The sequence below is a fragment of the Vigna radiata genome, unplaced genomic scaffold (genome assembly GCF_000741045.1).
Source record: "Vigna radiata var. radiata cultivar VC1973A unplaced genomic scaffold, Vradiata_ver6 scaffold_373, whole genome shotgun sequence".
NCBI classification, from domain to species: domain Eukaryota; kingdom Viridiplantae; phylum Streptophyta; class Magnoliopsida; order Fabales; family Fabaceae; genus Vigna; species Vigna radiata.
The window spans coordinates 133007-157457 of record NW_014542541.1 but is presented as its reverse complement, the minus strand read 5'-3'; the positions used below and the strand labels follow the sequence as shown (position 1 = coordinate 157457).

Genomic DNA, 24451 nt, shown 5'->3' with positions numbered 1-24451 from the left:
TAAGACGCGTGAGTATTGCAAACAGTCATGTTAAAAATTATTTTATCTAAAATATGAAACCTTCAATCTAATACTTGTCAAGATTTGATATTTAAATTATAAAGTTATTTTTAAGAATATATTTAAGTAATAGCGTTTTGAAATAAGACTAAACTGTTCTTAGAAAAAAAGAATATGATATGTTTAGGAAAGTTAAATGAGAGGAGTGATCCTCTCCCACAATTCATGCACTTTATTTTTATCTTTGTAATTTTCAAATGTTTCTTTTTAATATTTATGATTACTTCTCTCAAAAAATATTTTTAAACTAAAATAAAGGATAAAAATAAAACACTTAACCAGCGGAAAATTATAATTTATTTTAGATGAGAATACGAATAAATAAAAATGCATTTAAACATGTTGAAATGTAATAACGTTTATTATTTATTAATACTTATGCACGGGAACTCAATTATTAGGTTTTAAGGGTTTCGTGACCTTTTGTTTTTTGTATTAATGTACTCTATAAATATAATAGTACCTTTATATTTAGTTTTAAGAAAATGTTTAATACGATTGTTCATCCAATTTTTGTCACTTTAGTTTTATATGGTTCTAATTTTTTTTAAATGTAACAAGTAGTTAGTTCTTTTAATTAACTCTGTTAAAAATGTTACGTCAGAGACTGCCCCTGGACCAAGATTCAACGTATGACTTTGAATTGAATTGGTGGCAGTGTGGTGACAGTTTCAAGTTTTTTCACGTTTGAAATTAAAAGTAAAATTGGGGTTAGGTTAAAATAAAATTGAGGTTTCTTTTTACAGAAGTTAAAAAAGAAGAGTTAGGATTTGTTAAGAGAAAGGGATGACTTCTTCTTCTCAAGCGGTATTCATCTTGTTCGAATAGACTATAGACTGAGCAGAAGATATAAAGAGCCGTGGAATACTTTTCAATTTACATATCTGCTTCTGTTTACCGTCTTTTTCTGTCCAGTGTCAGAAGTGATATTCGTCATAACCTCTGCTGTGAAAGATGTATGTGGGATGAATTTGCCTTTGTTTCGATGAAATTGTATGGAAGGTAAGGAGGCATGTAGAACAGTTTCAGACTTTCAGTTGTACAAAATAACCAAAACCAGAGCGTCTGATTTTTTGTCAGTTTACTCTATTTGCTTGTTTTCGGAACTCATTTATCAAGGAATTCCATGTGATATATGTAATCATAGGCTTTACTCATCTGCTTATTATCTGTGTGATGAAGTCATCTGTTTTACATTAGGCCCACTAGTTAGATATTATCTTCTGCAATGCATGTGATGGATGCCCTGATAAAACTTTGTTCCATTGTTTCACGGAGGAGTTTTCTACTTGATGCTTTTATTGACAATTTTCTCTCTTATGTTTTGAAGGGATATTTGGAAAATACAGAAAAGGATAGAATAAAAGATTGATAAGGTCATCTTGTTCATAAGAAGCCATCCCTTTCTCTTAACAAACCCAAACCCCTCTTTTTTAACTTCTGTAAAAAGAAACTCCAATTTTATTTTAACCTAACCCCAATTTTTTAATCACAAAATTGGATAACATTTTATTTTTAATTTCAAACGTGAAAATACTTGAAACTGCTACCACACTACCACCAAATCAATTCAAAGTGACAATTCAAAGTGACACGTCATGAACCTTGGTCCAGGAGACTGACGTTAAATTTTTAATGGAATTAGTCAAAAGGACTAACTTGTACAGTTTTTTCAAAAAGTGGGACTACTTGTTACATTTTAAAAAAAGGAAGAATGATTTGGAACAAAACCCCTATTTAGAGGGACCAAAATAAGTATTAAGCCTTTTTTAAAATGTTGAATGTAGTCCTAAATATAGTAACTTATGTTAAATTTAGTCATCTTTACAAACGTAACGGTTAAATGAATGTGCAGTTATGCAATCAGTGAATAACATGTCATTGTCATTTAATTGCTGACGTAGACACTTTAAGGCATAGTGAGGTGGATTTTTTATTTTATTTTTTGAAGTGATTTTCTGAAATTTAATCAGAGGTTGGGGTTGTCTATGAGACTGACTTTGAAAATTAGGGTTTTATTTCTCTTCTTCGTTTTGGATTTTTCCATCTCGTGCATGGAAGATGGTCTAATGGCAACGAGATTCACTAGCATGTGAAGGCACAACTTAGGCGGTGTTCTCGTCCTCGATCGCGGTTATCAGTGGAACTGTAGGACTTTCGTCGTGTAAGGGGACTCTTTTCTTCCCCTTTTTCCTCTCTTTTTTTTTCTTTTTTTTTTTTGTTCTGGACAACGTCGTAAGGATGGAGAACTTTCCTTTCCTCTTCTCCTTTGCGGTTCTAGTTGACGAACACCCTTCTCGTGATGCGGTGCGTGTGACGACGACGAAAGTTTCTTCTCTCCATTATGACTTTGCGGCGCAAGGAGGAAGCTTCCTTCTCCTCCTCCTTTTCTGTCTTTGATTGGGTTCCTTAGCATTTTGTTTGGATATCTGATTTTTTGTGATTTGGGATATAGGGTTTCATTTAGCTTTGATTTGATAAATAATTGGTTCCTCTAAATTTGGAATTGGGTTGGGGTTCTTCTACCTTGCAGATCAGTGGGGAGAATTAGGGTGTTGATTCTCTGTTCTTATGTTCTTATTTGTGGAGTTTGCAAATCACAAACTCAGAATTGACGAAAACAATACGATCACACTTGAAAAATCAAAATCCTAATATCGGAAAATCACTTCCAAAAATAAAAAATCCACCTCACTATGCCTTAAAGTGTCCACGTCAGCCAATATATGGTGTGTCATTGACTGATTACAGACATTTGGTCGTTAACGATTTGAACGACGTTTGCAATAAAGACTAAATTGAACATAAATTACGATTTTTAGGACTACATTGAACATTTTAAAAAAATGAGAACCATTTCTTTTAAAAAAATGAGAACCATTTCGAACAAAACTAACAAAAATTGGGACCAATAATGGTATTAAGCCTAAAAAAAATAATATTATTTTAGCTATTATGAGCTTTTCAAACTGGTATCAAGAGTCAGTTTTCACTCTTTTGTCATTGGTATTACTGTCCTTCCGCCATCTACCGTTATTTTCCATTATTGTTCACTGTTTTTTTTTTCTCTGACAAAGTTAAGGTTATGTGTGTTTCGAGAAGCGTGACTCATTGCTAGTAGTAGCAGCCTCAATTGCCTTCACACAGGTTACCTTTCTTCGACGAGCCTCAGGAGTGTGTTTCTTACGCGTCCTCTCAGTGTTGGAATCTCACCGTGTCCCTGATCGGTCGTCACGCCGCAGTATCCTGAGTATGTTGTGGTTTCTGTATTTTTGTTTGTTGGTCGTGGCTTATATTTAGGATTTTTACTCTCAAGCCTTTTTTTATCCTTTGTCAGATTCTTTTGGAATGGCTTTTGGTTTTAGAACATCCTCTTTATCTGTTACACCTATCATTACTTTTGTAAAACTTAATTGGAAAAACTATTTATCTTTAACTCATCATTACTTCTGTAAAACTCATCTATCTTACCATAACAAGACCTGGTCTTTCTTATTCGGTGGAAGTTGTGACCCAATTTATGCAAAAATCCACAGTAGATCATTGAAGTGTAGTGACTCACATTCTCAAATAATTAAAAGGGAACCCAGGATAATAATTGTTGTATGAGAACAAAGGAAGTACTCAAGTCAAAGGATATTATGATGCAGACGAAGTTGGTTGCCTAATTGATAGAAGATCTACCACATGATATTGTGTTTTACTTGGAGGAAACCTTGTATCTTTGAAAAGTAAGAAACAAGGTGTTGTTGCTCGATCTAGTGCTGAATTGGAATATCGATCTATGACTCTAACTACATGAGAACTTGTTTGGATTAGAACTCCTCCAAGAGTTGAAATTTTGTGAAAATGAGCAGATAAAGTTGTCTTGTGCCAACAAAGCAACCCTTCACATTGCCTCAAATCCAATTTCATGAGAGAACAAAACATAGAGAGATTGATTGTCATTTTATTAAAGAGAAGTTGTTGTCTAAGGATCTTGTTACTAAGTTTGTCAACTCTAATGAAAAATTCGTCAACATTTTGACGAAATCTTTAAGAGGCCTAAAATTCAATTTACATATTCCAAGCTTGGTGCATATGACCTATATGTTCCAACTTAAGGAGGAATGTTAAAATGTAATGTTCTTTATTATTTATTAATACTTATGTAGAGGAATTCAACTATTAAGTTTTAGGGGTTTCCTGATCTTTTGTTTTTTGCACTACTGTACTTTATAAATACAAGTGGAACCCCTGAATCTAAAGTTACTTGACATTCCAATTCAGTTCCAACAATGTATTTTTTGGACTTAGATAGCGGAATTGTTTGACGTTGCACATTAGAACTCATTAAAGCTTGATTCACACTATTATGTTCGATAGAAGGAATGAGAATAGCTCCAATAGAAAAATATTGAAAAGGATAAATACTTTCAACTTAAACATGTTCCCATGTCATCTAAGAAATTCTTTCACAATATCAAACTAAAACAATTTGTTCCTCCTTAATATCTTAAGTTAACGGTTTAAGAAAAATGAAACATATTTAGCTATTCTAAGCTTTTTCAAGTAAGCCTAAAATAAAATAGCAAAAATTAAAAAAGAAAATTATAGTAAAAAGTTGCAACAAAAAAAATATATCATTTTGTAAAATACTTGCACCAATTATGAATACATCATTTGGTCCCTAGTTTGGGACAATGTGTTCAAAGTGGTCCTACCTTTTTCGAAAGTTCACTATTGTCTCATATTTCATAAAAAAACGGTTCAAGTTGGTCATTTTGACTTACAATGTTAAAAACATAACAGTGCAATTGCCTCCGTGGCCAAAAGTGAATGATGTGTACAATTTTTTATTGTGTGGCAAGGTGAGGTGAATTGAGTTAGCAAGGTATGTGGAAATGTTAAAAGTTGTTAAAAGTTACAGTTATTAGGTAAAAGAAAATGGTCAGGGTTTGTGTAAAATCAGAAGCCCTAATTACAATTTTCAAAATCAGAATCCCAATTTGCAATTCACAAAATCATGTGCAAAATCAGAAACCCTAATTGCCAATTTGCAATTCACAAAATATCAGAAATCTTGTCTCTCACCCAACTTTTCGGCAACCATCACCCCTTCATTGTCTTCTTCTTCACCTTAAACACCGACAATCAGAGAAAACTCATTCAAAGAGGAGGAAGAAGGTTGAACAATAATTGAGAAAAAAGATTGGTGGTAACGTTGGTGAGGCTCATGGCCAACGATGTGCCTTAGAAAAGGTTGCCGACGATCACGTTCGACTCCAATGCTAATGGCGAGGCGAGGAAAGTACAGTAGTGTGTGAAGGTGGTGTTGTAGTGGCCTCACGCAAAGATGGAAGTGGGTGCGGTAGGTTTCCTTCTCTCTTTTGTTGTGATTGAATTGGAAAATGAATGAAAAAAGGGAGATTATGAATGCTGAAGTAGATTGCGGATCTAGCAAGCGAGATTCTTCCAATTGCACCTTCGACGAACCATGAACCTAAATTGAAAATGACTTTTACCATATTCTTGAACCCCAAATCATGAATGAATTCTAACCTAATTGTTATTTTATTTAATCCTCAATTAAACTTTTTTCAAGTCATTTAGTTTTATTTTTAAAATTTACATCTTAAAATATATTAAACGTCCCACATATTTCAAAAGTGTACATATCATTTACTTTTGGCCACATAAATAATTGCATCAGTTTTTAAAACCGTAAGAAAAAAAATAAACTTTGAACAATATTTTACTATGAAACAACAATGAATATGAGACAATAGTGAATTATAAACAATAGCCCAAACTAGGACCAAATGTATTAAGCCTAGATTTTATATTAAAAAAAGCATGATAATTTGTGTGAAATAGTTTGTCTTGTCAGAAGTTGGAACATATGACCAGCAAACGAAGCCGTCATTCATCTTGATTGGTGAAAATACAACACTACACAGTGTCGCGCTTCTGAGTCTGCCTTGGAAGAAAATCAACAGCAACAACAATGGAGGCGCCGTCTTTTGCTTATTCTGCTTCCTCTTCCTCTCTCCTCTCTCTTCGCAAAACGCCACTCTCATCTCCGAGATTATCCTGTTTCGGCAATACCAAACACAGAAACTTCTCAGTTCGTGCCTCCTCTTCTGGGGATTCTGGTTTGTTCTCTCTGCTTTCGGAAGACACCCTTTTGCAAAAATCTTCTCCTTTTTGTTTTTTCTTTCCTGGGTCTTTGTTCAGTTCCACAACAATCTCTCTGATTCTCTTGATTTTTCAGTTGTGACTTTGCTTGATTACGGTGCTGGCAATGTTCGGAGTGTCAGGAATGCAATCAGATTCCTCGGGTTTGAAATCAAAGATGTGAGCTTTTTGCATCATAGCATAATGAGATTTTTTTAATTGTTTGTGAGTGAGAGGTTTTGAATCTTAAGTTTTTTTTTTTTTTTTACTAGGTACAAACCCCGCAAGATATTTTGAATGCAAGTCGGTTAGTTTTTCCTGGGGTTGGAGCATTTGCTGCCGCCATGGAGGTGTTAAGCAAAACTGGGTATTCATTTATTTTAATTTGTTTACCTTTTAAGTGTTTTTCTTTAGTGGTTTAGTAGTTGTAGTGCTATGCTTGTTGTGAGATATTTCTGCTGGGTTATAGTGGTGGGGTATTAAAGGATATCACAGGACAATACTTGGGTTGATCTTTTTTCTCCTTTTCTTAATTAAAATTTACAATGTGCACTGAAAAGGGGTTGAATCAAGACTAGTATTAATACACCATATTGGAGTTTAGGACTCATGTATACTAATAGAAGAGTGTTGGTTAAAATTTTGGGGATGTTAAGTTGGAAGGCATTTGTTTTTGTTGTTTTAGACTTTTGCTGTAATGATTACAATAAACACATTTTGTATGTCTGAGGTGCCTTTTTGTATTGCATAATGTCTTTTGTTTTGGTGAATTTTTCGGTTTGGATTTTAAACTAGGCATTGTCATGTATATATTTGAAGTTCTTGTGAAGCAATTTTTAATTTTGATCTTTGAATGATTGCCCTCGGAATTTTAGTTTGAGTCAAATGTTTTATTTTGATCATACTTATTTTTCAGAATGGATGAAGCATTATGTTCATATATTGAAAAAGATCGTCCATTTTTGGGGATTTGTCTAGGACTTCAGCTACTTTTTGAATCTAGTGAGGAGAATGGACCAGGTTAGTTGGAAGATATCTTTAGTTTTTATTTTTACTCTTGAATTTTGAACACTTGTTTTAAGTTTAATATTATAATATTATTGTACTATAGCATAAATGGATGCCAGGGTTGCCATCCATGTAGATGTGAAATTAAATTAAGCAATATTAACCTTCATTTAAAGAAAAGAAATGCACAATTTTCATTTATTTGTTAGTCTACTGCTATTGAGAGGAGAATCTTTTGCATTCATATCTTATTTTTATTGTGTACTGGGTAATGTAATATATTCTCATAATTAGCTCTGGTGGAAATAGTGTTTCAATGCATGATTTTTAGAGCTTATGAAGCCCTAGATGATGAGAACCAATGATTTTCATGTCTTATTTTTATTGTGTACTGAGTACTGTAAGAATTTCTTATAATTAACACTACTTGTAATAGTCTTCCAGTATGTGATTTTTTGAGCGGATAAGTTTGTGAGAAGAGATGCTTGAGATGTGAATAGAAGCTACAGAAACAATGTCTTTTTTCTTGGTTAAAATAAGAGTGAGGAAAAGTTCATGGAAAGTAAGTTTAGTAAGACAAAAGTTAGTCTGGTTTGGAGGTTGAATTATAATGGACAACTACATGGTCTATGATGCTCTATGGTGATTCAGTAGTAAAAGTTGGGCAATGAAGTGCCAGCAGTGCAGGAGCTAAAATAGTCTTTATTTGAGACCCTTATGAATTCAATAGTTAGTCTGATTAAAATGGGCAGAAGAAGACCAAAGACAACTTCAGGAAGTATATAAGTGAGTGCAAACCTTATTTTGCTAGTTGATTTTTGTGAAATTGAGTTATACTTAATGTTTACTTCCTAATATAGTATCAAAACTTATCCTAGTGAGGTTTGTTGGACTTATTGTACTACTCACTATGAGGTTGTTATCAAACCGTCCACAAGTATTTAGTCCTATGCTGGAGATGTCAAGTGATAAGGGGGTGTGTTGAAGATCCATGTCAGTTAAAGATATAAGTAAATTATAGCATTACAAGTTGATGCAAACATCATCTTACAAATTGTGTAGATGAGTTAGTCTTAAAATCCATTGCAAGAGTTCCAATCAAATTTTGTTTTTTGATGGAGTCTAATACTTTTGATTAATACGTTTTGCTAACCCCATTTAGGGGGGTAATGCTTTTGTTTGGCTGTATTGTCGTAGTTCATTTTCTTAAGTGTGTGATTGGGAGTGAAGCTTTGGATGGAAGGGGAAGTGAGGACATTAAGTTCTTTAGTGTTTAATTTATTTTATTCTTCTGCAAGTGGTATTTTTATTTAGTACCATATTGAAATATTAACTGTCTTAGTGTATAAATACACCCATAAAGTTGTTTTGCTATGAACTTGCAAGGACAGTGTACATCATCCTCAGATATTCTTGTTTAGTCACGAATGTTGATTTCATAACAAGGATAACTGGGTAACAGAATCAATCTAGACTCGACAGTTCAGTGAATTGAGTCATTTGTTTGAATCTGTAGCCTTAGTAATTTTCAGCAAGCTTTTCTGACATCTAGAGACAACGGTCTCTGATTTAACAGAAATCTTACTATCCTGTTCACTACAAGACCAATCTACCTTTTTATTCACGCATTTATTGAAGTATTGAACGGACAAATGCACTTGTGAATCAGTGAAAGGTCTTGGCTTGATACCTGGAACTGTTGGGCGATTTGACTCATCAAATGGTTTTAGAGTACCACATATTGGCTGGAATGCTTTACAAATCACGAAGGACTCAGGAATTTTGGATGATGTTGGAAATCACCATGTCTATTTTGTGCACTCTTATCGTGCCATGCCTGTATGTTTCCACTTTTCTTTAAAAATCTCCTGGTTGCTTTGACTGTCATATTCTTAGTTCGTATTTTCATGAAAGTGTTTAAGTATTGTGTTTTTTTTTTTTTTTTTTTTTTATTAGTCAGATGACAACAGTGAGTGGATATCCTCCAAATGTGACTATGGTGACAAATTTATAGCATCTATTAGAAGAGGAAATGTTCATGCAGTTCAATTCCACCCAGAGAAGAGTGGAGGCAAGTTTTATCTTCCTTTCCAATCCTTTATTTCTCTCTCTAACTAATATAGAGAGCCCTAAATCTTGGAGGCTGTCATCTTTGTTGAAATTTATATTCTTCATTAGCTTGTAACTCTGGTCAAGCAAAGAACTGACATTTCTGAATCAACGTTATTTTGAAATATGAAGTAACGAACTTAGTTGCCACTTTACAACCTTGTTCCCTTAGAGGAAGAATTAAAGGGTGATCTTAGTTTCCAATTGATTAACAAAAAAGTTGAAATGAAAAGACTGAAAAAGAAATAGGAAAGTACTTTTTTCTGAAGGTAGAAATCGGAAACTAATTAATTTTGTTCAGATTGAAAATTGACTCTGTTTTTTTTATAGGATTTGCATTTTGAATCTTTAGTGGATTTTGGTAGAATACTTTTGTGAAATCTGAATTGCTCCAAATTTTACTCTTCTTTTGGGGGAATTCGGTGACTCTTTTGTGATATATTTGTTTTTATAGGTAAAACAACATGCTATGCTATTTTTCTTTTTCCCATTCTTGGGCTATCATATTCCTGCTCTGATTCCTGAAATATTATTCTCAGATGTTGGTCTCTCTATTTTGAGAAGATTCTTGAATCCAAAGTCAAACATGACAAAGGTGGCCTTGATACCATTCTGTGCACTTCTTCTGTTTCGTAACTTTATAATAATTTTGTTTTGACACATGGTAACTAACCATTTGTAATGTTCACTTGAAGACAGAAGCCTGGGGAAGTCAAAGCTTCAAAACTTGCAAAGAGGGTAATAGTCCTGGAAACTGTCATGTTTTAAATTAATTAATATGCATTTTTGGCTGCCTCCTGGGTGCATTTATTCTGCTGATTTCCTTACAAAACATCGTTTGTTAAGGTGATTGCTTGTCTTGATGTGAGAGCAAACGATAAAGGGGACCTTGTTGTAACCAAAGGAGATCAGTATGATGTAAGAGAACATACAAATGAGAACGAGGTATCAGATATAATACTTATGTTTTGGTTTTATGAGTTTGCGTAAAATTCAAATAGAGGATATGCCAAGACCATGGACATCTATATGATACAAATTTCTCGTAGGTGTAGTTGATTATTGAATAAGAACTATCTAAACTTTACTTTTTTGCTGTTGCCTTGTTGATATTTAGTATTAAAGGATAAACTTGTATGTGTATTATCTTATGAAGCTATTTTAATTGTTAGGTAAGGAATCTTGGCAAGCCAGTTGATCTTGCTGGACAGTACTATAAAGATGGAGCTGATGAGGTATGCTTTTAATAATTTTGTTCTATTTTATGAAACAGGTTCTTTCCTATTAAACTTAAAGATTGGGTGCAGGTCAGCTTTCTAAACATTACTGGATTTCGGGACTTCCCTCTTGGTGATTTACCTATGCTGCAGGTTTGTGAAATGTACCAAAATGGAAGTTTTTTTAGTTGGTGCTAGACTATATTTTATCCACTATCCACTGTGGTTTCATGCTCCCTGTGTTTCATAGGTATTACGATACACATCAGAAAATGTTTTTGTACCGTTAACTGTCGGTGGAGGAATTAGAGATTTCACAGATTCAACCGGAAGGTATTATTACTGATCTATATTGACTTGCAACATTTTTTTTTCAATTAAAATTATCCAGTCGGATAGTTTTATCATTGTGTTCACTCAGAACTTTCAAGACTTTTTCATTTGGTTAATTATATTCTTAGGTACTATTCTAGTTTGGAAGTTGCTTCAGAATACTTTAGGTCTGGGGCTGATAAGATTTCCATTGGAAGTGATGCAGTTTATGCTGCAGAAGAATATTTAAGAACCGGAGTATAGAACTCAACCCATGTTTGTGTCTATTAATATGCACTAATATATGTGTCATTTCTGATGTTTCTATGGTTGTCACATTTAGGTAAAAACTGGAAAGACCAGCTTGGAGCAGATATCAAGAGTTTATGGGAATCAGGTTAGTCAACAGTTGATTTCATGTCCGCTCCTTGTTCCTAGGCATGTTCCTGTGTGTACTTGAGAATCCCTGAACATACATATAACTGTAGGCCTCTTTTCACCCCATTTTATAGCATAATTTTTATGAATGCTTATCATGTTTTTCAATGTAATGTATTAAATTGCTGATCAAATTTTATAACAAATAGTAGCGGTGTTTATATTAATAATGATAAATTATTCACAGGAGATATTTGACTAATCTGGCTTTTACATCTAGTTTCTCCTAATTATAATGGTAATTTAATACATTGAGTATAATACATGATCACAATATGTGATAGGATATGGGGTGATAGGTTATAATGGGTTTAGGATAGAAGGAAGAGGAAATGAGAGAGCAATTAGGAGGGAAGAGTTATTTGACAGTTAGTTAGTTCGTGGGAAGGGGAAGAGAAACTTTATAAATAGGGAGTGGGTTCTGTACAGGGGGATTATTGAGTTTTTGTATTCTTTGAGTAAAGACAGGACATTGGCCTGTGGAAGGGGGGTTAGGCTCCCGGTTACTAGTTGTACATGACATTTGTTGATGTGAATACATACATTCATTCTTTTCTTACCATTTGGGTGCAATTGTGTGAGTGTGTGATGTGAGACAGTTAGGTTTCATACCCAAAAACCTAACAAATTGGTCCGATCTGCCGGTTCTTCTTAGGAGAGGATTGCTAGATCAAGAAGGAATCAAGAAGTGATCAAGAAAGGGTGGAGGCATGGAAGGAAGAGACAATACCTTGGAGAGGAGGACCGGCAAACAAAAAATGAGCAGGGCAGAACCAAAAATGAGCATGGCAGAATGGAAAAGAAATATGCAAGAAATGTGATAGGAAACCAGAGAACTCTTGCGAGTTCTTGGAGGAAGGACGTGGAACCAGGAAAAAGGATTAAAAGGCAGTCCAGGGTCTGTAGATGGAGATCAAGATTCTGTTAACAGAGGAAAAATAGAAAGGAGAGAGGAATTTCTTCAAGATGTCTTGAAAGGAAAGAAAAAAGGAAAGATAAGGATGGAGGTTGGGCAAGATAGTCTGCTAGACATCAAGAAAGCCAAGAAACCCTCATATGGAGGAGAAAATTCAACCAATAGTGAGAAGAAAAGAGAAATGGAAGCTGCTGTTTTGAGTGTTGTTGCAGAATTAGAGGGCAGGATAGGAGAGAAGAAAATATATGTGGAGAGGAAGGCAATGATTAAAACTGTGATGAAGACATTGTTGTGGTTGCTGCTGGAAAAGTTGCAAAAGCTGTTGTTTTTACTGCCGCTGAGAAAGTAGCAAAGGCCGCTGTTTTTACTGCTGCTGAGAAAGTAGCAAAAGCTGTTGTTTTTACTGTTGCTGAGAAAGTAGCAAAAGCTGTTGTTTCTACTGCTGCTGAGAAAGTAGCAAAAGCTACTGTTTTTACTGCTGCTGAGAAAGTTGCAAAAGCTGTTGTTTTTAGTAGAGATAGTGTGGTAGGTTGTGGTATGAATGTCAAAATAGTAAAGAAAGGGGAAGAATTGTTGAGGCCTGGGGTAAAGTAGTGGTGTCAAAAAGCAACCTAGTTGAGTCTGTTTATAGAGCAAGACAGGACCTGCTGTAAGATATCAAGAAAGGAAAGAAACACTTAGGTGGAGGAGAAAATTCAAGCAATTGGGAGCAAAAAGAAGAGGATTGACACCAGTTTTTTCGTGGGGGAAAAGAGAAGAGTTGATCACTTATGAAGGGATTAACACCCAAGATCAAACAAGAGGGGCAACAAAGGCTTCTGAAGTTCAAAACACCAAAGGATCAACAAAAGCACACCCAAACAGCAAAGAAAATGTAGTCCAGGGGTGCAAGACTTGGCCTCAAAAATTCAAGCACCTTTCTTGGAAAAATCTGGCCCCAACTCTACTAAAGATAGTTGAAGGGAACAAAAGAAGTAGTCTATGTGAGAATTGGGTAGCAGTAACACAGATGGGGAGTGTGGAAATTTTACATGAGAGTTTGCAAGTAGATGGAGCAGCCGCCAGAAATGTTGTTGCTACAAGAGCCGGTGAAGTTAGAGTTGAGATTTTGAGGACTTCACAAAATTGGGCTAAAAGAATCCAGGAAGAGTGGAAGTCATTGGAGGAGGATTTGTCACCACCCAAGCCTCCAAACCTGAATTGGAGGGCAGCATCCAGTGGGTTCCCTTCATATGATAACACAATGATGAAGAGGAGCCATGAGATCAAGCTTTCTGGTTCCAACTTTGAGGACAAGTTTGTTCTACAACGGGGTGTAATGATAGGATATGGGGTGTAATGGGTTTAGGATAGAAGAAAGAGGAAATGAGAGGGAAGTTAGGAGGGAAGAGTTATTTGACAGTTAGTTAATGGGAAGGGGAAGAGAAACTTTATAAATAGAGAGTGGGTTCTATACAGGGAGATTATTGAGTTTTTGTATTCTTTGAGTAAAGACAGGACATTGGCCTGTGGAGGGGGGTTAGGCTCCCGGTTATTGAGTTTTTGTATTCTTTGAGTAAAGACAGGACATTGGCCTGTGGAGGGGGGTTAGGCTCCNGGTTACTGGTTGTACATGACATTTGTTGATGTGAATACATACATTCATTCTTTCCTTACCATTTGGGTGCAATTGTGTGAGGGTGTGATGTGAGACAGTTAGGTTTCATACCCAGAATCTTAACAATATGCCTAGTGAGTTCTATTCTGTTGTTTAGATGTTCAGAATACTTTTATTTTGAACCTGTCTTTAGAATATGATAAATTACTAAAGTTTTGGAAAACATGTTCTAACTTGTAAGATAGGAAATAGTAAATTTTAAATATTTTATGCTACATGTCTTCATGTAAAATGAGCAGTAATAGTGTATTTGGTGCAACTAGATGACTAACTATCATGGGCATAATCACATCACAAATAACTAGAAGTATTGTACTCAATTTGTCTATATTCCTATTGATTTTCAATTTGCAGGCAGTGGTTGTTAGTATTGATCCCCGTAGAGTGTATGTAAAGGATCCTAATGATGTGCAATTGAAGACCGTAAGGGTTTCAAATCTAGGTGAAGACCTTGCTGCTTTCTTTTCCTTTATTTTATATTGTATTGCTCTGAATTATCTAAATGCTTATTCTAAATTCTATGTGGGACATTTTTTCTGTGGTCAAATATGCAAGAGACAGATCTGATTTCTTTTAAGATGGTCCTAAACTTATCCCTAGTGATTGTTTGATTTTGAAGTAGGGACTTGTTATACTTGTACTCTGTTGTCCCCTACTCCTCACCCATTTTTCTTTGATGTAACTATTATTTGTATCACTTAAAAATAACATGGATATGTTATTAGACTCTGTTGTGAGTTTCCACAGCTTGATTTTAACAAATTGAGCTGTGTACTGTATTTATTAGGGTATTGGGGGTTGGGGAGGAAGTTTGCTCAAGACTGCAGTAGGGTATCTAGTTTCTATTTCTGACGTGGTTAAAATAAACAATTTGAGAGAGATTTTTGGATTTAAAACAGATAATATGCACTTTTATGTGAAATACATTAAATTTTAAAGTACTCTGAAACCATTTTATGTTGGTTTCAGGTCCAAATGGAGAAGAGTATGCATGGTATCAATGTACAGTAAGTTTATTTTCTATCTTTGCTTAATTTTTTGTATCATGTCCACTCAGCTAGATCTCTTAGCCTTTAAGTTTTCTTTTCATTAAGCATTCTAAAACAAATAGTGGATAACACTAGAGTTACAACTTTAAGAGAGGCTAAAAGAAGAGGCATGACTAGATTACAGATTTGGTAGATTGATTATGAGTATAGGCATAAGTAACGAGACCCTGCACTCATGACTGTTATAATTATCTAGAGTTCTGAAGTCTGTCCTAGTCAAAGTCATTGGTATATAAGATGTTCTCTACTTGTATTGTATGTAATTAGTGATGCTGGTTACATTCACAATATTCTATAGAGGGGGAATACAATAATCACTTTCCATGGATCCAAATATTTTTTAGTCAGAGGTTGTCATGAGATTATATTCACGGATGAAGCTCTTGGAATTTCTTAGAAAGAATGGAATATAGCTATTTGACTATTAACTACTGTCTGAAGTATTTTCTAATCTCAATACTTATGTTTATTGTCAGGTTAATGGAGGGAGAGAAGGCCGACCAATTGGTGCCTATGAACTAGCAAAAGCAGTTGAAGAGCTTGGCGCTGGAGAAATACTACTTAATTGCATCGATTGTGATGGTAAATATAGTTTTGCATCCTTCTTCAACAATATTTCACTATATTTTTTCTTTTTGAATTGCATTCTAGTTTTCTTCTTTAACTGCAGTTTATTATTTCTTCGAACATTTGGTCTTTAACCAAGCCAAATGATGTTATGTAATTCATGAAATTGACCTCATTTAGTGGGATAACACTTTTGTTGTTTGTTAGGGAAGTTTATTTCTTTTATTTTTTTCAAATTAGTATGGAAATTGTTCATCCTTTAAATAAGATATATGTTCTTTACCTTGACCTAAACTTATGGGTGTTGAAAGTCCCACATCGACTAGAGATAAGGCCAATTCATAGTATATAAGTAGGTGTAAATCTTATCTTACAAGCTGATTTTATGGAGTTAAGTTAGACTTAAAATCCATTTCTAACAATGGGGATTAATTATTGGTATAGCTATGGCCCCTATTCATTCTTAATGCTATTTTGAGTGAGTTGCTATTTTTATTTTCTTATATGAAAGAGATAGGGGTGTCTTGTTGCATTCATTAATTATTTATTGTTCTTTGTGTCTAAATTTTCTTATTTTTGTATCTCTTATTCTCCTACTATTTGTACTTTCCATTCCTTTCCTCTAACAAACGATTTTCTATAGGAAAAAGTAGAAGAGTTTGGGTGTAATCTGACTATATACTTAAGAAATTGTTACTTTTATTAAAATTTTCTGCAATGTTTTCAGGTCAAGGGAAAGGATTTGATGTAGATTTAATTAAGTTGATATCAGACGCTGTAAGTATCCCTGTGATTGCAAGTAGTGGTGCTGGCGCTCCTGCACACTTTTCTGAGGTGTTCAATAAAACAAATGCATCAGCAGCACTTGCTGCTGGCATTTTTCACAGAAAAGAGGTATTACTTCTTTCATTATTTTCTTTAAGAGCTGAGTGGAATGATTTTAAGAAAAAAAATACCACTACTAAAAAGGGGTTATTTGGTTTGAGAAAACGTTTTTACCTTGTCTTGTTGATTTCTAAGTTTGTATGTAAACAGTAAAACCAACTTTGTTATTTTCTGTTTTCACTATATTCTATACAAAATTTTGAAAAACAGGAAACATTGAAAATGAGGTGATATCAATCGGTTTTGGAATCCTGAAATCAAATGTAAAAAATAAAAAAATTTAATTCATTTTTATGTGATATTAGACTTTTGATGATAGAAAAAAAAAACCGACAGACCAGTCTGACATTCCAACAATAGGCCGGACCGAATTGTAAAGTTCAATCTGTTTTCATTTTACAGGCCAGCTCGATCTGACTCGGTTTTAGTTTACCAATATTAGGTCGAGTTTAAACGAGTCGGGTTGACTCGATTTGTCATCCTAGTTGTTAGATAGGTTTGTTTTGATTGATCTAATGTTGCTATTGAGGCAGTGAAATTGAGATCTCCATTAATTGCAGGTGCCTATTCAGTCTGTAAAAGAGCATTTGTTGAAGGAAGGCATTGAAGTCCGAATCTAATCACATATGCATTTAGGGGTAAATTTTTTTAGATGCACTTCTTAATAAGCAAACTTTGTATGTTATCACTTTGTGTATCTAAACTCTCGAAATCTCAACATTTTGGCTCATCAAAAACATTTCAGTGAGACATTTGTAATATTTTAAGAGAAATAGGTTTACCATGTGCAGCACTTTCTCTGAACATTTGTTTTACAAGTTTGTTTCATTTCTCAGACTATAATAGATGACTGTCTCTTATTTAAAAGAAATAAAGTGGAAATAAGAAAGACAGAATTTTATATATACAAGAGTAAGGCTAATGTGAATTTTGTGTATGAACACAATTTACTATTTCCTCGTTAAATAATGGTTTAAATATCTTTTTGGTCTCTAAGTTATAAACAGATGTTCAGTTTAGTCCCCGTTTATAAAAATGTAAATCTTTGGTCCCTAAGTTATAAAAAATGTATCAAATGAGTTCTTTTTTTAACTTAAAATACTGGTTTTGGTTGTTTCTTAACAACTGTTACATCTTTATATTGCTCTAATTTGTTTCTTAATAATAACAACACTTTAGATTGTTCTTTGTACTTTGACCATGAACATCAAAAAATGACTCATTTGATACATTTTTTATAACTTAGGAATCAAAGGTTTACATTTTTAAAAGCGGAGACTAAACTGAACATCGCTTCATAACTTAGGGACCAAAAAGAGGTTTAAACCTTAAATAATAATACTTTGACAATATTTTTTGACAATATTTTAATAGCATTTATGTATCATTCTGTGATTGGTTCATGTTGGTGTTTATGATTATTATTATTGATTCTGAAGTAATTTTAGACCAATCACATAATGACACGTAGATGATATTAAAATGTTAAAAAAATATTATCAAAGTATCATCATCCTTTCTCTTAAGAGTAAATTTCTAAAGAAGTAACATCATTGATGTTGGATCACTTTAGCACTCATTTATTTTCAATGATTAATTTGAAAAGTTATTTTATATAGTTTTTATTGTAATTTTTGTATTAAAAAGATGAGTTAATTTGAATTATATTTAAGTTGGTAGGTTGAAAGATTTTGCTGGTTATATCCTAAATTTTCGGTGGTGAGTTATTGAATTGCAATCATATAAATGTTGATTCTAAATATTTATGATGGTTAGGTCATTTTGATGGCTTGGAATTATGGTTTTCATAAATATGGCTCCACATTAACTTTTTCACGTTTTCCTGTTCAATCTTTTTCATCTGCTTCCAACAATTCTTCTCATAACCAATTTTCTTTTTTATATTAATGTTATTTCGGATCCAAACATATTTAAATTCTATTTTATCTCAATTCTTTTTAAATTATATTAATGTTGATTCTTCGATTAGATCCCTCTTTTTAAGTTAAGGGTAAGTTATATGCCAAAATGACTTAAATATTCATGATCAAATATATTCGTATGCACAACAAACTATTAAATTCGTATATATAAAGTGTTGACTATTAAAACATGATTTAATAGTTTATATTTATAATTTTATTTGTATAATGAAAAATATTATCATATTATCTATTAATATATAGTTGAAAGTTTAAGTACTTTTTTACTAATGGAATGAATGACGAATAAAGTGGCCAAGAAAATAATTATCGATTTACAAATTTTCTTCCATTTGAAACATTTCAAAATAGTTAAATTACCAACTCGAAAATATATATATTTTTTTAAAACTTTATAATAATTTATTCTCAGTGTATTTAAAAAGCACAACACAACAGAGAAACAGAAAAATTCAAGAAAAAAATCTAAACTCTTACAACACAATGTATATGATAAAATGATTTGAACCCTTTTAAAATGTCACCAATTTTTGTATTGTAAAATCCGCAAAAGATTGGACATAATTAATGTTTTTTGGTATTAAAATTGAAATTTTATGTTGAAAGTTTAAGATGAAGACATATTATTAGAAAAATAAATGTTAAAAAGTACATGTGACTTTATTTTTGTTTTCAAAAGTAGAGAAACATTATAACATTAAAGTCAAAGAAAACGGTCCATTCAGTTAGTTGCCTTTAATGACCACATTTACTCTCTCTCTATTTTCTTTTCTCCCCAACTTTCTTTCACTTGTCAAAATACCATAAGCAAAAGGAATGAATTTCATACTATTCAGAAAATTTTTTCTAAATGCATTTTTTCCATAAATTAAAATTACTTTCTATACACAAATTAAAAATTAATTTTAATTTCTCTGTTTACTTTTTTACCTTCAAGAAATTTGTGAAGAAATCTAAATACACCCTTATTAAAAAGTTAAGAAATATATTGTTGGGTACTTATTTTTAAAAAATACACTCTCACAATTTAAATGGCTTGTATCTCAATAAGAAAAAAATTGTGTATCTCATATGGCACTATCATTTACAATAGTTGTACATTTTTACTATACATTCTTCTACTATTTATCTCTATTGTCATTTTTTTTTTAAAATTACATAGTATCAATTGAACACATATACGGAAATAATATTATCAATGGATGAATATTATAATTTACAAATATAACCATACGGTCTCTAAGGTTTCCAAACAATGTAGCCAAAAACTTTCATCTATTTCATTTTATAACAACGATTGTGTTTTAAATTATTTTTTTTAAAAAAAATTTGGAAAAGGATAGTTATACCCCATAAATTAAAACTACAAGTAGTTTACTAAAAAATTTACAAATTTCAGATAAGTCGTCTTAACTAATAGTAATTTTTCAATTAAAATCATTGTAACTCTTCAAACTTTTTAAAAATATGAAAATGTGAAGTTGTTATAATTCATAACTATTTCTTGGTAAATATAATGAAAGAAAATTAGTGATGACGACTTTCAATTGAATAAAATTTGTCTTGACTAATGTGAATTTCAATATAATTTATAGTTCAATTTTATTAAAAGAAATTTGAACTTACAACACTTTATATTAATATAGTCCGATAATCTGATCAAGATATGATACAACTCGACCAAAATATACACAACTAAAATCTTCATAAGTCAAAACAATTTTGATTCAATTGAAAGTTATCGTTACTCCTAACAATTTTTGTTTAACATATTTACAAAGATTATAAATCATAATGATTTCACATTTTTTTAAATTTTATAAAGAAATGGTGAGAATTTATGACCATTTTAATTGGAAAATCATTAAGGCCTATGACAACTTACCATAAATATGTAAATTTTCAGTTAATTATCCAATTTTTGTAATTTAACATTTTTTAAAATTTTCCTATTTTTTGTACGTTCAAAAGTCTAATCTCATACAGTGTAAGAATTAAGGTTACTTAAGTTCTATTTAGGAATAATATACTGAAATTATGTTCGATAAAGACGTTGTGATATGTATATATATATAGAATGGATTTGGTTATCATTTTGTCTTATGATTGGGACATATGCATGCAATTTCAGCACTGTGTTTGGTTTCTTCATGAAGAAAATAAAAGTAGAAGAAGTAGAAGTGTGGAGAAGACAAAGACAACCACTGATTAAACAAAAGTTATTAATATTCGATTTAGGAGTTATTTCCATTTGACAGATAAATGCCCGAAACAAACTACAACAATATTCAACGTAAACATATATTAATGTTACATTTTATGTTATTAATGCCAAAGATAACAAGAATAGCCATGTATGTGTGCATGCAAACTTTTCAAGGAAATCCACCTCCGACACCAGCTCCTCCGCCAAATCCACCTCCGGCGCCACCGCCAAGTCCACCCCCAAGTCCACCGCCAGCACCACCGCCACCTCCAAACCCTCCTCCACCTCCGAGGCCGCCACCAGCACCAGCACCAGCACCACCTCCAAATCCAGACCCTCCACCAAATCCAGCTCCTCCACCGGCTCCACCGCCACCGCCAAATCCTCCACCACCACCGCCCCCGAAGCCTCCTCCGGCTCCACCACCGGCACCTGCACCACCACCAGCACCAAACCCTCCTCCGGAGCCACCACCTAACCCTCCTCCTCCACCACCACCAAAACCACCTCCACCTCCTCCTCCTACACCTCCTCCAAAGCCCGGACGGTGAAAGAAGTTCTTCTCATCCCTAAAACCACCCTTCTCACTCCCAAGCTTCCTTCCATCAATGGTGCAAACAAGCACACCAAGAAGCGCAAAAAGAAGAACCCTTGAAACCATCTTGCACTGGCCAAACGAAGCAATCTCTTGCAAACAAGATGGCTATTTTTGGTGAGGACTACAAGTGAAGGAAGTAGGGTTTATATAGCAATGCCACAAACCCAAAAGGCTACTTACAAAGAATTATCATTATCATTATCATTATCATTATCATGCGGAAAACAATAACTTTCTATTTAGTTAGTTTTATGAATGTTTTGTTTTTTTTCATATATTGAAAATGGAGATGAATTATTGCAGAAGATGCTTTAAATTGGATCATCTTCTTAACCATGCAAACGCGTTGTTGTTCATAAATGCTTGCAACTGCCAGTGTTTGGAAAAAAGAGAAAAAAGCTGAACCATTGATGCATCTCAAGGGACCCACTGGAAGGACATTCACGTTGCTCAGACTCTTCTTTTCATCTGTTTCTGCATGGGCCTCCCTCCAACATCCACCTTTTCAATCTCAACATTCTTTATCCATTCAATACAACTATCTCACCCCAAATTCTATTTAATTATAGATAAGATATTTAGATAACATTTTTTTTACAATATTTAAATATTATTTATCTGTCATAATTGTATGATTAGTTCAAAATTACTTCACAATCAATAATAGTAATAATAATAATCATAAATATCATCATAGACCAATCACATAATGACACGTAAATGATGTTTTAATGTTATTTAAATATTATTATCCTTAATTATATATCACAATAATATAAATATGACTCTTTTCTCATTCACAATATTATTTTTAGGGTTTCAAAGTCTCAACTACAAAATATGGTTGAGATTATATGAGGTCATGGATTGATGCTTTTTACCCCAAAGAGAAGGTAGAGTTGACTTTTAGTTTTGGAGAAACATTAAAAAGAAATTACAGTGTTTGAGGAAAAAATATTTATTAAGGTGGCATTTTGGGGAATGTTGGAATGTCTCTTTAGATTTTCAATTTCACTTTTTTCTTGTTTAGATCATACCTTGTGAAAAATGGTGATTGAGGATCTATCACTGTTTTGGGTCTTGTTGAGACAAAAAATTATTGTAAAAAAGTTTCAGAAACTTATGAAAATAATTTGTTGTAAAAAAAGAAAAAGAATAACATGCTGTTTTTTTATATGTGAAAAATTTATGTACACCCAAAAAGTTCATATATGGATGATTTTCAAACTGGATCTGCAATAAAAATTATATCGATCGTGACTTTGTGTATATAATATTATTTTTCTCTTATTTGTCTCTTTTCTTTTAAAAAATGAGATTCTATATGAAAATTGAATAATGATATATTCCATTTCATACCATTTATATAATCACTTTACGAATATTTACATAGTAAATATATTGTTATATTATTAAATAGGAAAGATTCATATATGTAATTTAATATTTTATTATTGAAAAGAGGCCGCGATTTGCTTGTTTAGAAGAAATGTAAAAAAAAAAAAAAAAAAAAAACAAAATGGTTGTTTAAATTTTTTGCTTACACACTTAACTCTGTTTTTTCAAATTCATATTTTAGAGCATCTTATTTTAAGAAGTTTTTTCCTCTTAAATTATAATTTATTAATTTAATTAATTAATTTTTTCAATAAAATATCTCATTAATTAGAATTTGATTATTTATAAAATTTTGTATCTATGACACAAATCAGTACCTTAAATTGTAATACGTGTACTTTGAAAATATATAAAAACACTTAAGTTAATCTAATAAAATTAATCATCATTATTTTAATTAAATTATATATGTTATCAAATATGATATCTCCTAATTGTCAAACTGTTAGTGTTACATGAATCTTTATTAAATTTTGTTTGGGAGTTATTTTAAACAATATTTTATTATTTAATTTAAAATATTTATATATTCAAAACTCTCCACTTTTATATTTTAAAATAGCGTCCCGATATTTTGACACCAAAATTCTAACACCATTTTAACTCTGTCAGGTGTCGGCATGAGATTTGTTCGTTTTTTATTTTTTTTAAAAATTAGAATTGTGACGTCACTGTAGAGGTTCAGATTTGAATTTTGAATTTCTCGTTTTGTCCTTGACCTGTTTCATAGGATTGAAACGTTCTCTTTCATCTCATTTCTCTGTCTCACTGTCGGTCTCATCGTTCTTCCAATCTTTCGATTTCTCCATCTCATTTGTTCTGATTCCGATGTGGTTGTGGGCTTCGTTCTTGCCACAGCTGACGATGCACTCTTCGTTGGTGTCTCATCTCTTCGTTCGTTACATCGTTCTTCGTCCTTGGTGTTGGCGCGTCATCTATTCGATCTTGGTGTGGTTGTGTCATCCATTCGTTTCCAAATGGCATGTTCTTCAACAAAGGTAAGCGCCGTGACCCTTGGGCTATTTTAGTTTTCTCTGTTGTGTTGGGCTTTTGTTTTAGGGTTTTTGAGCATTTATGGTTGATGTAGTTGACGGTTAGGCACTCATTTTCCACGATCTATATATCAACTTTGAATAAGGAATTGACAGAGGAGCAGCGCTCATTGATTTATGGGACTCCTTTTGGTTGGTTCCTAGATTTGAGTACTAAAGTTAGGTTGGCTAGGAATATATTGAGTGAATTAGTTATGAAGTGGGTTGACCTAATGGTTGTTTTCTAATCGGAGATAAAGAAGTCCCTGTGACTGAGAATGAGTTTTGTTTAGGTCTGGGGTTGAGTTCAGAAGGTAAGGACTTGAACTTGAAAGAAAATTATAAAAAAAGTTCATGTGTTAAATATGTAGGGAAAGACACAAAAGATTTAGATTGGTTTACAAATGTATGATGAGGAAACGTAAGAAGAAGATTCCTTATTCTGATTTTTGTAGTTTGTATATTTTAGTTGGGATATCTGAGTTATTATTTCCTAATCGTAGTGGAAGAGTGTTTCAAGTTTTGTATGAAGTTGTTGACAATTTAAGTGGGTTGGGTAATTATTGTTGGGGTAGTTTAGTGTACCGTTACTTGGTACGTAGTTTGTGCAATGCTTCAGATGGATTGAAGAAAGGAAAAGGCACAAGCAATGTTTACATTGATGGATGCACTTACATGCTGTAAGTAATATGAGTAAATTTATTTTTAATTGTGTGGTGAGTTGTGGATTGAATTGTATTTTTGAGTAGCGTTTGTGATGATGAATTTTTTGTAGGTTTGGTTATGTGAGAAATTTTTACCTCCGAAAGGTCAAATACATAAATCTCCTAGAATTTTGCATTGGATGAATGTACATTTGGGAGACAACATTTTAAAACAAGCTTTGCAAAGTGGTGTAGTA

At 32.8% G+C, this 24451-nt stretch overlaps 2 protein-coding genes across 2 annotated transcripts; one reads left to right on the top strand and one right to left on the bottom strand.

The window, feature by feature from the left end:
• The first annotated feature begins 5907 nt into the window (after window positions 1-5907).
• Window positions 5908-17327, top strand: LOC106780151 (imidazole glycerol phosphate synthase hisHF, chloroplastic). Its single transcript, XM_014668405.2, has 19 exons — window positions 5908-6194; window positions 6314-6396; window positions 6489-6583; window positions 7133-7236; window positions 8894-9063; window positions 9181-9295; window positions 9873-9928; window positions 10033-10071; window positions 10180-10278; window positions 10506-10568; window positions 10641-10703; window positions 10801-10883; window positions 11012-11120; window positions 11206-11259; window positions 14228-14315; window positions 14843-14880; window positions 15399-15504; window positions 16217-16383; window positions 16935-17327. Exons 1-19 carry the CDS (start codon window positions 6047-6049, stop codon window positions 16992-16994), a joined length of 1740 nt encoding a protein of 579 aa, XP_014523891.1. The 5' UTR covers window positions 5908-6046; the 3' UTR covers window positions 16995-17327.
• Window positions 17328-20522: 3195 nt separating this feature from the next.
• On the bottom strand, window positions 20523-21260 carry LOC106780158 (glycine-rich cell wall structural protein). Its single transcript, XM_014668413.2, has one exon. The coding sequence runs from the start codon at window positions 21182-21184 to the stop codon at window positions 20693-20695; it is 492 nt and encodes a 163-aa protein (XP_014523899.1). The 5' UTR covers window positions 21185-21260; the 3' UTR covers window positions 20523-20692.
• Between the last annotated feature and the right edge of the window lie 3191 nt (window positions 21261-24451).